Source organism: Mugil cephalus, chromosome 16, assembly GCF_022458985.1.
Source record: "Mugil cephalus isolate CIBA_MC_2020 chromosome 16, CIBA_Mcephalus_1.1, whole genome shotgun sequence".
NCBI classification, from domain to species: Eukaryota; Metazoa; Chordata; class Actinopteri; order Mugiliformes; family Mugilidae; genus Mugil; species Mugil cephalus.
The window spans coordinates 4,480,674-4,494,539 of NC_061785.1; the positions used below are offsets into that span (position 1 = coordinate 4,480,674).

At 41.4% G+C, this 13,866-nt stretch overlaps 1 protein-coding gene across 1 annotated transcript in view; it reads right to left on the reverse strand.

The window, feature by feature from the left end:
• Nucleotides 1-11,171, reverse strand: part of atrnl1b (attractin-like 1b) — an 83,716-nt gene extending 72,545 nt beyond the window's left edge. Inside the window, exons 1-5 of the mRNA XM_047608822.1 lie at nucleotides 9,764-11,171; nucleotides 3,781-3,864; nucleotides 1,401-1,514; nucleotides 972-1,100; nucleotides 558-766 (exon numbers count right to left, since the gene is read on the reverse strand). Coding sequence (XP_047464778.1) covers nucleotides 558-766; nucleotides 972-1,100; nucleotides 1,401-1,514; nucleotides 3,781-3,864; nucleotides 9,764-10,017 — 790 coding nt within the window. The 5' untranslated portion in view covers nucleotides 10,018-11,171. The remainder of the gene's footprint in view (nucleotides 1-557; nucleotides 767-971; nucleotides 1,101-1,400; nucleotides 1,515-3,780; nucleotides 3,865-9,763) is intronic.
• Nucleotides 11,172-13,866: the final 2,695 nt, after the last annotated feature.

Below are 13,866 nucleotides of genomic sequence, written 5' to 3' on the forward strand. Positions count from 1 at the left end.
TCAGCAAGTCGTCTTGATCACCTCTACATGACTAAATGCATTGAACTGCAGCCACGTGATTGGCTAATTAGCTATTTGTGTTAACAAGCGATTGAACAGGTGTAACCTAATAAAGTGACTGCAACCCTTCAGCAGCACAATCTCACACTTTAAATCTTGCGAAGTGGCTGAGAATAAAACATCTTACTCCAGTGCAAAAAAAGAAGTTGATTACCAGTAACTTGTCCTATTTTAGGGATCAGTTTCACTTCACTTAATTTTAACCTTGAAGTTTCAAGTTCTTACAAATAATAATCCTCTATTTAAAACTGAACTGATACAGGCTTACATATTAATAGATTTATTCCCATTTAATAATCTGAATTAAAGCTATTTAACGATGTTGAAACCCAATGCCAATGAATGCCAATGAGTATATTAACACATGTTTGAATTCAGTTTGCAGGCCGTTCGTCACAAGTGTTAAAGAAAGGCGCCTTTTGTACGAACGTTATTCGGGCCGGGGGTCGGATTTCTTAGCATCTGCCCGATGTGGACAGAGCTTCCTCCTACTGTACCTTGCCAGCTGTCATTGCAGACGCACAGCTTCTCCCCCGTGAGGTCGCAGTAGCCGTGGTCGGGGCTGCCGCAGTTGTTCCTGCAGTAGGGGATGTCGCAGGCCTCGCCTTTCCAGTACTTGTCACATTCACAGTACACTCTGCTGGCGGCCGAGTTCCCCGGTGTGCACTTCCCATGGCCAGAGCAGTTATTAGGACAAGAATTGATCCTGGACAGAAGAATGTGCAGCATAGTTTTCATGTAGTATGGTGTGTAGCCTGATGACGACAGATGTGTCGGCGTAACGTTCATAATTAATCAGACAAATCACTGCAAACTGAATTGGAATGAACTGAGCCACGAAGAAATGTGAATTATCATGTGCGTCTGTTACATTTAGGTTCCAGTTTAAGCACAGCCGACGCAGCACTTACGAGTAGAATATTTCGAATCCTGTCAGGTTATAGGCAGCGTCGCTGAAAAAGTGCAGCAGTGCGTAGCCTGAAGTCGTCTCGACCTCAGGAACCGTCTCATTACCTCGTATCTCTGGCACGATGAGGCCGCTGTAGAGACACACAGAAAATGCACTGGCATCACTTTTTCGCTCACTAGTCCCACGACACAGTGAGAATACCGCAACCTTCTGTCTGTCTGCTAAACGAGGGAGTGTGGACACAACTTTTTGAAAGCTTAAAAACACATTTTTGACGTTTTTACATCAGCGTGAATGACAAAACTACCGATTTAAATGATTCTATGATATTATTTCTAATACCAGACCTTCAGATTCGTGCCACTGCAATTTCATATCAATGCAACATGCCGACAGATGAAAGGCACTGTGTTACTCTGAGGTTTCTCACCTGAAAACAGCAACGAGAGGAGCGTATATCGAGTCTCCGTCGTAGACGTACATGTGGTCCCAACTACATTCTGTGGCAAAGTGGTTAAATCTTAACCGGAGAACCGCATTCGGACTGCAGGGAGAAGGAATAACAAGTCGATGGCTTAGGTTTCACGGATGAAAAACATTTTCACATTCTTCAAACGGCGGTGAGATGATGACAAACAGGCCATGTTTAAGACGGCATTCCTGAAAGACTGATCAATGCCACGATTTATGGAAACTATACAGAAATTAGGGGCTGCAGGAGTTCAGATTTTCTGAAGTCGACTAGTTTGTGATGAAACTCAAGCTGACACCGACTAGTTTGTGATGATGTCATTAATGAAAACCCAGTAGAAGGTAATGAAATCTATATTCCTGACCTGAACACATTTGCTGAAATACTGTGAGCTGCAGATATGTATAACCTGTATAAAAAAAAAAAAAACAGGCTGCAAATCAGCACCACCAATAACATTTAACAGTACTCCACAGTGTGCTGTTAGATGGGATAGTGTGGCAGATATTTCTCTGAAGTCTTCTCCGTTTACTGCAGTTTAAGGCTAAAGCCGTATTCGCACAGGACTAGTTTTACCTGGGGACCTCCGGTAATTTCTAATAACGTCTGAGGTTGTCTATGATCTTAATCCCGTGCGAATCGTCCATGTCTGTGATTTGTAGTAAGTAAAAATCACACTGTAAACTACCTACCATAATTCTCATAACACTCTGATAAAACTAATACAATCATCATCACTGTGTTTACGGGTGAGTATTTACTTTTTTCGCGACTTTTGTTTGATTTGCAGATTTTTTCTGACCCTTTTCACCTAAGAATCATGAAAGATCTGCCAAGTTTGGACAAATGTTGGGGCGCAAAGTCGAGATGTCACTGAACTATTCACCTGTTTAGACGGATGAAATCATTAAATTAACCATTTATGTGTTCACTGGCTAAAGGTGGAGCTGATTTAAATACTGATAGGCCGGGACAAATAGTATCAAAAATATATTTTTATCATCCATTATAATTTGCAAAGTAATTAAAACTGTTTCTGACACAGAGTGGAGTTAGATGGAAAGTAGCAGAGCCATAACAGCAGAATGTAAACTTGTTTATCCGGTGTGAATGTGCCACATAAAACACAGACATAGGGGACAGTATTTGAATCACAGGACGTCCTCAGGTAAAACTAATCGCGTATGAATAGGGCTTAATAATTTTATCAAATAGTTCACGTGCAGCCTCCTTCTCTCTGTTACCTCAGGACGTTTGGTGAAGTTGTTACTGACTGATGTCCAGAGGATTTGGACCATTCCTGTTAGATGTATTACTTCAGCTGCATTAGAGCACTGACATGTCACGGTAGTATGGGCTCCATATTTAGTATTTCCACACTCTTGTTTAACAGCTGCTAGTTTGCTGGACTCCTCATCTGGCTTCCAGGAGGCGTCCATGTTGTTACTGTCACGTGATCAGCAGGTGTTGTGGAGCAGTCAATTCAACAAACCGACTCATACAACCACTAACGGAAATATTCTTGAATATCTGGCCTTTATTTATTGCCACCACAGTGGCCAAATTCCCTGCAAAGTTCACCTTCATTAGAGCTGGAGAGCAACCCAATATCAGCTGCAAAAACATCTGCAGGCATCATAGCCATCCTTGATCGGCAACTCAAGTTCCCCAACCACACTGTGACCACCACCCTTAAGACCAGATATTCATCTATTCTCTGAATCCACCAAACAAGTGGTTCTGTTGGAACTAAGGGTCCCTTGAGGAGATCACCTGGAAAAGGCCGCTGAAAGGAAGCTCGCCAAGTACAAGGGACTGGTCAAGCTGGGTGGAGAACAAAGTGTCTCCCGATAGAGGTTGGATGCAGGGGCTTTGCATCCCTAACCAGAGCCTACAGCCTGGTAGGCATTGATGGCAGGGTAGCTAGATTTACCAACTGGACACAAGTTGGGGCCCGAATCCAGAAACACCCAATGATTCCAGGAACATCACTGAAGATGTATCCAGGAGCATCAGAAGATTGTATGTAAACAGCCCAAACAGCTTTGTCCTCACAGCGGTTGCTATGGCAATTAAAAGCATCCCCAGGTACAGGGGTTTGTCCTTTGTTCGAATGATGATTAAAGTGTAGCAGTAAAACGCAATGAATACACAAACACGCCCCAACCCCTGAAACTCCCGAGCCATCTTTACATTACACTGAGCAAGCAACAAAAGCACACTTGCCTCAACATAGGTGCTGATCAGCTTGATTTAATTACATTAATCAGTTTACACTGCATAATTAAATTTAGCTGTACACACTCAGCTTCACATACTAATCTACATAAGTACTTACTAGCCCTCAATGAGCCAGGTGCACTTTGTTTTGTACTTGTAGTTGATTGGACCATCTGTGAGGTATCCCGTGGGTTCTGTCAACCTGAAAGATTAAAAAAAATAAAAATCATGATTAACTTTGTTAGAGTGAGTGAATTCAGGCAACACATTTTGAAGCAAAACAAGAAGTCAAATGGACTGGCATATGTGTCTATGTACAGTATGATTAAAGAACCAGTGGCAGCAATCACTTTTCATCCCATTTAACACCGCTTACACACTGCAGCGATGTTTGGCTGGGCCGCTGTGTACACAAGGTTCAAGTCAACATTTCTTATTAAAACACGCGGTAGGGTTTATGAAAACAGCTCTTCAAGTTAAACCCGTGAAATCCGAGGAGACGAGAGCATCTCAGACCACAAGCTAGGCTCAGTTCGTTTCTGGTGGGAAACGCATCGAACCCGAATTCTGAGAGATAATATTTATTATTAAAAAGAAGTTTAAAAGTAGGATAGTAACGTAACTCAGAATAAATTTTGGTTTCGCATTGGGCGCGCTGATGGGAAAAACTTTGAGTTAAAGAAGCAAAAGTGGTTTTATGGGCCTGTAGAGACCGACTATTTATATTTCTGCAGCTGAAAAGCAACGTTTGAAACAGTCACGAAACTATGTAATGACTTTACTGCACAGAGGGAACTAAATAAACTAAAGTCTCTAAGTGATGTACGTATGCTTAGAAAAAAAAAATATATATATATATATATACAGTGAAAACAAAGGCATTTAAATATAACACTAAATGCACTAAATCTTGGCCTCCTGAAGGTCAAGACATGCAATTAAAATAACACAGAGCTGTTGATGCAACCGTTTTCGTGTTGGCAGCTGCGGCTTGCGCAACGTTTTGAGTTTAACTCAGTTTAACCACAGCACAAGCTACATCCTCCAAGAGGATCACACAGATGAGTTACCGTGAAGCGAAGATCATAAACAGCCACAGAGGAGGATTTAGTGTCCCTAATGAACTGGCAAGTGAGTGCGTTAAGAATATGCTAAACGTGAGGCATTTGACAGGGAGCCAAAAAAGTGTCAGTCAGCTCAAGGGCGGCTCCTAAACAACCAGAAGATTCAATCAGCTGCCTCCCGACCGTGTTCTTCTACTCAAAACAATGTTTTCACAGCAGTCGCCCGTCACGATGACGGATGACTTCTGAGCAGATATTCATAAATGTCTTATATCGCATGAAAAATTAAGAGTTGTGCGTCTCCCACCCAGACCTTAAAAAATGCATTTCCTGTCTTACAAAAAAAAAAAAAAAAGGCTGCACTTTGTTATCAGGATGACAAAGCTGGGAAAAGCATTTCATTCCAAACAATGAGTATCTATGACACCGAAGACAGACTGCGGTCTCGGTAGATTTTTTTTTGGAAGCCAGGAGGTGTGGCGTATAAACAGGATTTGAATTATGCTGCTGACAGTTATTTTTGATGTAAACCTGAGATTACTCTCAACTCAACTCAGATGCGGACGGGATAACGGGACACGTGCTGCAGTCTCATGAAGAAACAACGATATTCATATTTTAAGATTCTAGGGGTGAAAACAACATCGATATGGCGATATATATCGCGATATGTTTTCTTCCGATACAATATCGATTTTAAAAGACAAATAAAAACTCATCTTTTGGGCAGGTGCACTAACTTGGAAATGGACCATTTGGATTAATGTTGTTTTTTGACTCAATTTGTCCAATGAATTATCACTGTCATCTAATGTACAAAATGGAACACCTTACCTGACACAGTTAGACAAGCCACATCAGTAGCCATCTTTAAAAACAGATTAAAAACCTATCTTTTTTCAACAGCATTCTGCTGAGCTGTGTGTGTGTGCATGTGTTGTTGTGTGAGTTTAAGTGTGTATGTGGTGAAAATGGCATACATATGATTGTTTACTTGCACTTATACCTTTCAATTGATTCCAAACAGATTTTTATGTAAATGTTTGTGTTGTAACTACGTATACCTCTTGTAAAGCACACTGAGTCTGCCTTGTGCATGAAATTTGCTTTATAAATAAAATTGAATTGAATATATACAACGTGCATTTCAAGCTGCCCTTAAAATGCATCAGTGAACTATGTAGAATATTGCAATGTATCACAATATCATAATATCTCAATAAAGTATCACATCGTCGCTCAAGAACCGTGATCGTGAAGCCAATACTGACCCCTAAGTCTGTGCAATACACTGGTTCATACGGAATACTGGTATTTTTCTTTCATTATGGTATGAATTTTTAATATATCAGCATGCCGGTGCAACTGTGCCACTACGAAGTGCGGTGAAGATGGAAAGGTCTGAAAAATTAAGCGGCTCGTGCCACAAAAAAAAGGTGCAGTGTTGGTTGTTTCCGTGCAGACTACAATTATTGCGGTAGCTGGTCGCAGTACAACTGACATTACAGACGTAGCACTTTAAATATGCATAAATATGAATATATATATGTCAAAATAAACTACATTTTTTATGTCCAAGTTGTAAATGTCTGCAGATTTCCACATCAGCAGTAAGTGTTAACCTGTTTTACTAGTAGTGTGTGATTATTCTACAATATTTACTCGTCATTACAGTAAAATAGTTCATCTTTAGTCAATCTACTGCATTAATTCCTCTCTCAACCAGTAATAAATGTTGTGAACATGTGGTTATGCATTAAAAAAAAAAAAAAACCTGATATACATCTTTGGTCAGGCCGCCCAGCCCTATGAGACACAGCCTCATATTCATATGATAAGATTCTGTCTCGACATGCAGTGAAATACGCTCCGGCTTACATCATAAAAGCTGCCATATAACCTGCATTCAACACTCACTAGTAGCTGAGGTGAATGATATAAACTCCCAGCAGCAGCGGCAGCAGCAGCAGCAGCAGGCAAAAACCCATGAGTTAGAGCTGTGTCGACATCCAAAAATAATGAATTTTTCATGTTGCGCTTCAAACTTCCCAGGGAAATACTATCCCCCTTTCAAGAGTTAGTGCCTCAACGTATCCAAACTCCGTTCTGGGTGTACTACAACACACAGAAATTTAAATCAGTAGCTCGTCTCTGGGTGAGGTTATACCCTTACAACCTGCCACAGGACTGGCCGCAAAGGTAATTACTGTGATCAAGGCACTTGTGCACCACAGAGAGCTCCTCAGGTGCACTAAAAGGACATTACATGCGGCAATAGAGGTTCTCATAGCTCCAAAAAAAAACAAAAAAAAACACACACACATATTCTTTGGTCTTTGCCGTCGCATTCCTGCCTTTTCCTGTTCCACACAATCTGTTACTCATTGCACTTAGGGTTAGTCTGTTGGCATGGCATCCATGTGCGCTGATCAAAAGACATATTCTTCTATTTGAGGAACAACTGCTTCTCCGCAAAAGGTTAAAGGGTTTGTGTGAAATATAATCGATCGCAGATGTTTCCTCGAAAACACCACCGTGGGCTTCCTCCTCTCGCAAAAAAGCAAAAAAAAAGGAATATATGTGTTTGGGGATTTTATCTGGAATCAATGCAAACACGTGAGGCCTTAAGTCAATATGACGTGTGTGTGTTTGCGTCTGGTTTGCAGACCGGACTAAACAAGGCGGTGGTACTTTCGCTTCTTGTGTGGGAGACAACATTATTTCCTGACAACAGTTCATTGTGGCATGTTGTTTTTTTTTTGTTTTTTTTTGATTGTGCGGTCAAAGTGCAGTCGTTTGACGCGACGAGCGTTTCATTTTTGCGTCTATCGCACAGATGACAAAACAAATGACACATGGAGCCCGGCATCTTCTATTAGTTTGTTCCAAACAGAAATAGTTTCCAGCTCATTGCGTTAAACACTTCTTCTGTGGGAGACGACCTCACAGACCAACAACTGGCTTCTTTTTTTTTAAATTACAATGTTTTTATTCGTCTTTTATGATGTTTGATTGCATCTCTTTTGAGTTTTAGTCGTCGGCTTTAATTTAAGGCAACGCTCCCGTGTAATGTCAGACACGTAACTTGTAGATTTTATTTTAAAAAGTTACTTAAACATAAAACTGTTTGCTGAATTTGTTGTGTGTGTGTGTTGCACGTTAATATATACAAATAGCTCATTGGGTACACTAGCACCAGTGGAAACGAATGCATTAAATCTACCGCCATGACCGAAACACTGGTACAAATGTGCTAATTTAAGTGCATGATCATCTTGGAGGATGTGGTGTTGTAATACTGGAACAAATAAAACACAAAAGTGTTTCTGTTTAGTCTCGCGCTAAATGAGGTTGTCAAACCAACAGCAGCTTCCAGTTATTTTAAGCGAATGCCGAAACGCTGCAGCCTCCACAGAGCTGAGACTGTTATATTAGGATGTATTGGGTAATGGACTGGTAATGGAGCATAACTTAAATCTGGGTTACCCAGGCTTTAATTTAACCTGGTTTTTGACCAATGGCATGTTTAGTGCATGATACTGGGCACTGAAGTGACAGTGATGTGACCTCATTCGCAAAATATTGGTTTGTTTTTAGGCCTTTATTTCAACCTAGTAACCTAGTCACCAGTAACCTACTCACATAGTCTACGCCGCTATGAGACATTTATACCTGTGAGTTGCTTTTACTGCTTCACTTTCAGCAACGTTAATCTTACCGGTCCCTTATTAATCCACAGCAATCAATTAGAAAATTGTGGAGACGGAGACGCAGCCGGAAACACTGTAGCGGAAACACGCTGCTGCCAAACGGACCAATCACAGCTGCTGCGGCCTGCGTCGCCGTAGTAACGCCACCAACTTAACGCACAGTAGCAACTGCAACCGATTCGTCAAACCAACTAAAGCAACAACAGAACGCGTCGAACACTCGTGCAAACTGGTGACGTCCAGGTTTCACTCTGTCGCCGCTCCTTCTGCTCTCGCTGTTCGCCATCTTTGTTTTGATTCCTGCCCCGTTCACACTCCGGTTCACACCACCAGGCGACATCCAGATTCAGAATTCAAACGTGTCCGACTGACTGATCGAAAATCTGTCGCACAAACAGACTTTTGTGTCTAAACTAGTGAAGACTTGAGTCCGAACGAGAATCGTGAGTCAAATCTGCAAAAAGTAAAACCCTTGCAGTGTACAGGTGTCAAACACACCAGGCCAGCAGGTCTAATCTTGGCCCCGCAGCCTGAGTAAGTGTGAAAATACATAAAAGAATGGACATTTTCAAAGAAAACAACTGGTGTCTCGAATTCGTCCACTGTTTCAGTCGGAGAAGTGGACGGAACACAACGCTGAGACCCAGGACTAAACGTCAGACAGCAAAGAGCCCAAATTACACTTAAAAAATAGTAGTAGACAACACATGTGCAATATTCCTCCTCATCCACTACTGCACTGTTCTCTATGGAACTACATATACATTTATACATACAGTATATATTTGTACCTGCATCCTTCTTAAAGGTAGATGCATGAATATATACATAAATATCCATATTTTCTTACTTGAACACTGCTTCTATTTGTTTTTAATATGTATATATTTTAGTCCTGTGACTGCTGGATGTCTCTGCTGCTGTTAATGTGGGATCAATAAACTCTTATCTTATCAAACACAAACATCCTCCTAATTCACTTGTCCTTTTTTTGCACCATAAAACCTCGTCACTCATCAGTTATCATTCCTTTTAAGCTCCCGGTCCAACCTGACTCCACATCCCACCGGTCCGTCCGTGGCACCTGAACTAAAAACGAGTTTGACAAACCTGTTGCAGTGTGTGTGTGTGTGTGTGTGTGTGTGTGTGTGTGTGTGTGTGTGTGTGTGTGTGTGTGTCCTCCTCGGCTCTACACCAAACCAGAAGCCAACTTAAAAAGGTCAAACTCCATCCTGACCTCACTTTAAACACGTGACGCAGCGTCTGTGGCGTGAGGCAGTGGACAGTGGACAGTGGAAGGGGGGCAGATTTTTTTTTAACCACTCACTTGAACCTGCCCTGGCAGTGCTGGCACTGGTCTCCCACCCATCCTCGGTCGCAGACGCAGGATCCGTTGACACATTTCCCGGAGAGGCAGCTCTTGTCGCACTGTTTCGCCGGAGAGGCGTGAGTGACCAGCACCAAGTAAAACAACACGTAGGCCACCAAGTACGCGTTGATGCCCCGCAGCGAGTCCCCGTCCGCGGCCGGCCTGGGTCCAAGCAGGAACAGTTTAGTCTTATATTTCCCCCTGGGATCCATTTCTTTCTTCTTCTTCTTCTTCCTCCTCCGGGTCGACAGAGCCGAGCAGAGACCGGGGCCTTGAGGTCTACTCCGGGGGGGAAAAGCCTCTGGTTTCTCAGGATGTTCTAGTTATGACAAAGAAGTGATGCATATTCTTGGCGTGCATGCTCGGAATTAATGCGAGATTTGTCTCTTGTTCTTGTGTGAGGAGGAGGAGGAGGAGGAGGAGGAGGGGAAATGGCTAAAAACAAAAAAAAAAAAAAAAAAAAAATTGCAAATGTTAGCTGAGTGGGTCTAAAAGCTGCATGCATAGATTTGGAGATTTTGAGTGGGAGGAATTCCCTTCACCCCACTTCTTCTTCTTCTTCTTCTCGTCGGGAGGACCCTGCCTTAAAAGCGGGGCATCGATTAAAAGCGATTTAAACACTCTGCGCGTATCCGGGTGGCTAAAAACACACGCACAACTTGTTAGCCTTGCTTAGCTCGCCGCTAGGTAAAGTCTCCACCAGCTACTGCATTGATTCAGGACCACTCTCTTCTTCCAGCTGCCATCCCAGCAGCAGCCATTTTAATGCGTAAACAATCCTCCGGACGGACACGGGGGGATGCGCCAAGGTCTTCCCACGGCTCAGCCGGAGCCTCTCCACGCACGAACAAAGGGGCCGTGGACCCGGAGAGCAGGCTGCCGCAGTCAACATGGATGTGGTGTGTGTATGTGTGTGTGTGGGGGGGGGGGGGAGATGTGGGAACCGGAGAGAGGAGGGGAGGAGGAATGGGGAGGAGGGGTTCAACACTTTGAACTGTTGTTGGGTCCTACTGGTTTACCCTCACGGAGATTTTTACGCATCCTCAAAAAGGTGGGTTTTTGTTGCGTCGCGTCCGCTCTGCGTGGTTGTTTCCAAATAATTCCGGTGGTGGGTTAAAAAAAAAAAAAAAAAGGAAAAGAAAAACGAAAAAGAAAGGAAACGAGTAACAGAAAAACGCTGCTCTGGAAACATGACAGGAAGAAGTGGCTGCGATGGATTCGCTCGGCTCCTCAGGTTGGAGAAAACTAAACACGGCCCGCGCATGCGCGCTGGAGGCCGTCTCCGTTTAAAGGTATAGCGTCAGAAAACTCTTCCGATGCGGCATTTATTCCCTTTACAGGACGCTGCTTGAAATTATGGGAAAACTTATAAATGTTCCACCCTAGAGTTTCATCATAGGACGTCAGAAAATTTTTGATTTTTTTTCAAAATGTACATGATGTATCCTAAACACAGAATTAACAACAGTACTAGAATGAGCGACTAGTTACCAGTGGCGGTCCTAGATCAAAATTACCAGGGGGGCCGAGGTGGGGCCCGTGTTTTTTCAGGGGGGGCACATATAAGGACAAAACAAGGCAATATTTAAACGTTCAACATGTTTAGTTTATTTAGTATTAATGCAATAAGACAAACATTCTTTGTCTCAATAAACATAAAATAAAATCAATAAACCTTGAACTTTTATCTGCACAGTGACACTTTTTTTTTTAATCTAAGCATTTATCTACACGCAGAGTTCTTTTTCACAGCATGAGACTTAAATGTGCAATCACACTACTCTTTATCTACTACACTTTTTATCTAAATCACACTCAACATCTCGCTCTAGCTCAGCAGGTTTCGCCCATTTCCCAAGCATGACATCATGTCTACTGGCTTCAGCCTCTTTGCTTATTCACAAACACAACAAGACCGAGCTGTGATTAAGCGCAATAAAAACAGATTTTTATAATTGGAGTGAACAACAGTAAAACACGAATATGTGACGCTATTTCGTTGGCGTTACAAAATTGAATCGTTTTCCAACCTTGGCTTTCACAACCAAGGTTCCGAATTCATTTCAGGAACGGGTAACACTGTGTGTGTGGTACTTGTTTTTGTCAAGCAAATGTTTTCATTCCTTTATTAATACAGCGCCAGAAAGCTGGGTAAATGTGTCTTTACAGATTTTAAGGAGATTAGGAGTAGCTACATGCACACATTGAAATACTTGGGGGGGAAAAAAAGGTTTCAACCTTCGAGTGTTATCATAGGACGTCTGTTTAACTTTTGTGAAGTTTTTCAAAATGAACATGACACAACAACATATGTGCATTCACCCACAATAAAAGGAAATGAGTGATATCGTAAACACAGAATTAAGAGCAGCACTACAAATGGGCGGCTAGTTTTAAACATACAAAAAAAAAAATAAAAGCATTATATCATAATTGGGACGCATCATTCACTGAGCAGTAAAACCCAGTTAAATTTGATGATGAACAATGTTACTGTTGAGTAGTTTGAAGAACCAAGCTCCTTAAAATAGTCTGTCATGGACAAGGCAAACAGATAAAGGAGCATGTTGCAAAGATTTGATCAGGTGCAAACATGAAGGACGTGGGAAAACTGCAGCTGACTCAAAACAGAGCAGCTCGACTTGCTCTTAAATGTAGAATAAGGTCAAATGTAAATGAGATACAATATAAACACCAAGGTCTCCTGGACTAAAGTCACAGAGGCTGAAAGTATCACCCCTAGTCTTTTTTAAGAAATATTAGATTCCTAAAACATCCTACTTATCTACTACTTTAAGCTCTGTTATACACGCATATCAAACAAGACATGTCACAAGAGGTTTCTATCAACTACTTAAAGCTAAAAAAAGAATCAGTGGTAAACAACAGTGTTGTGTAGAGCGATGGTTGCATGGAAGAAAAAACGAAATCACAGATACCAAATCTCTGTTGATAATTCTTTTGTTTTTGACTAAAAATAAAAAAGCATCTTGCTGCTGTGGTTCCCTCCAGTCTCACAAGAAGTTGACTCATGCTCTTAATCACACATCAGACGGGTTTTGGAGGATCTGGGAACCATCATATTCCATCTTCTGCCTCTGGAGGATAAGGACTGTCTGCCCTTTCATTTATCTCGTGTGTGCGCCTCTTGTTTACCTGCTTCTTGTCGTCTTTTGTTTTTCTTATTGATTGTGTTCATAAAATTCAAAGTTATATAAAATAAATCTCATCTCCTTTTTTTGATTCATCATTAAGACAAACATTTTTCTTTCTTTGCGTTTAACTTCCAGTTTATCGGGATAGATAATTTACCTGTAATCATTTGTCAAATGAATAAAAACATGCAACTTTTTTAAAAACATGTTAGAAATATAAGTACTTTGTTTTTTATTTATATTCATACTTATTGTATTATATATATTTTGGTATATGCATGTACAAATGGTTACATATTTTATGTCTGAAAAAAAAAAAATACTCCACATTGCAGCATTACAGATGCATGGGACTTTAAGGTAATGCATATAAGATTGGAAATACTGAATATATTTCATATTGGATTATATTCGATGAGGCCGTCTGGACCGACTGTGACCACATTCTTTCTTACCAGCATTTTTTTTCCCGTCACTGCTGCAAACAAATTCATATTCTTAGTGTGTATGGAAGCTTCCTGAAAGCTGTAAACTTTATGCAGTTCTCTGAAATGACTATCATCAGGGTCGAAGTAAATTAGTAAATACTGACTTAATGTTAGTGCGTGCTTTCAGTGAGTCACAGCTTGTTTCACCCAAAATGTCCCCAAGTCCTTATGTCGCAGCACAGACACAGCAGAGCATGTACGATGCTCATGGTCCTGATCCACCAGCAGGTAGCGATGCGTTAAAGACAGCAGCTGTTACTATGTTCCTCTATGCACCAAATAAAGGTCTGTGTTCATCTGCACAAAGCTTCGGTTAGTCAAGGCAGTAATGGCTCTTTCATGTACAGCTCACGGATCAAAAGCATGGAGTTGTTAAATACCACTTTTAATCTGTTGAAAAATCATTTTATGTTATTAA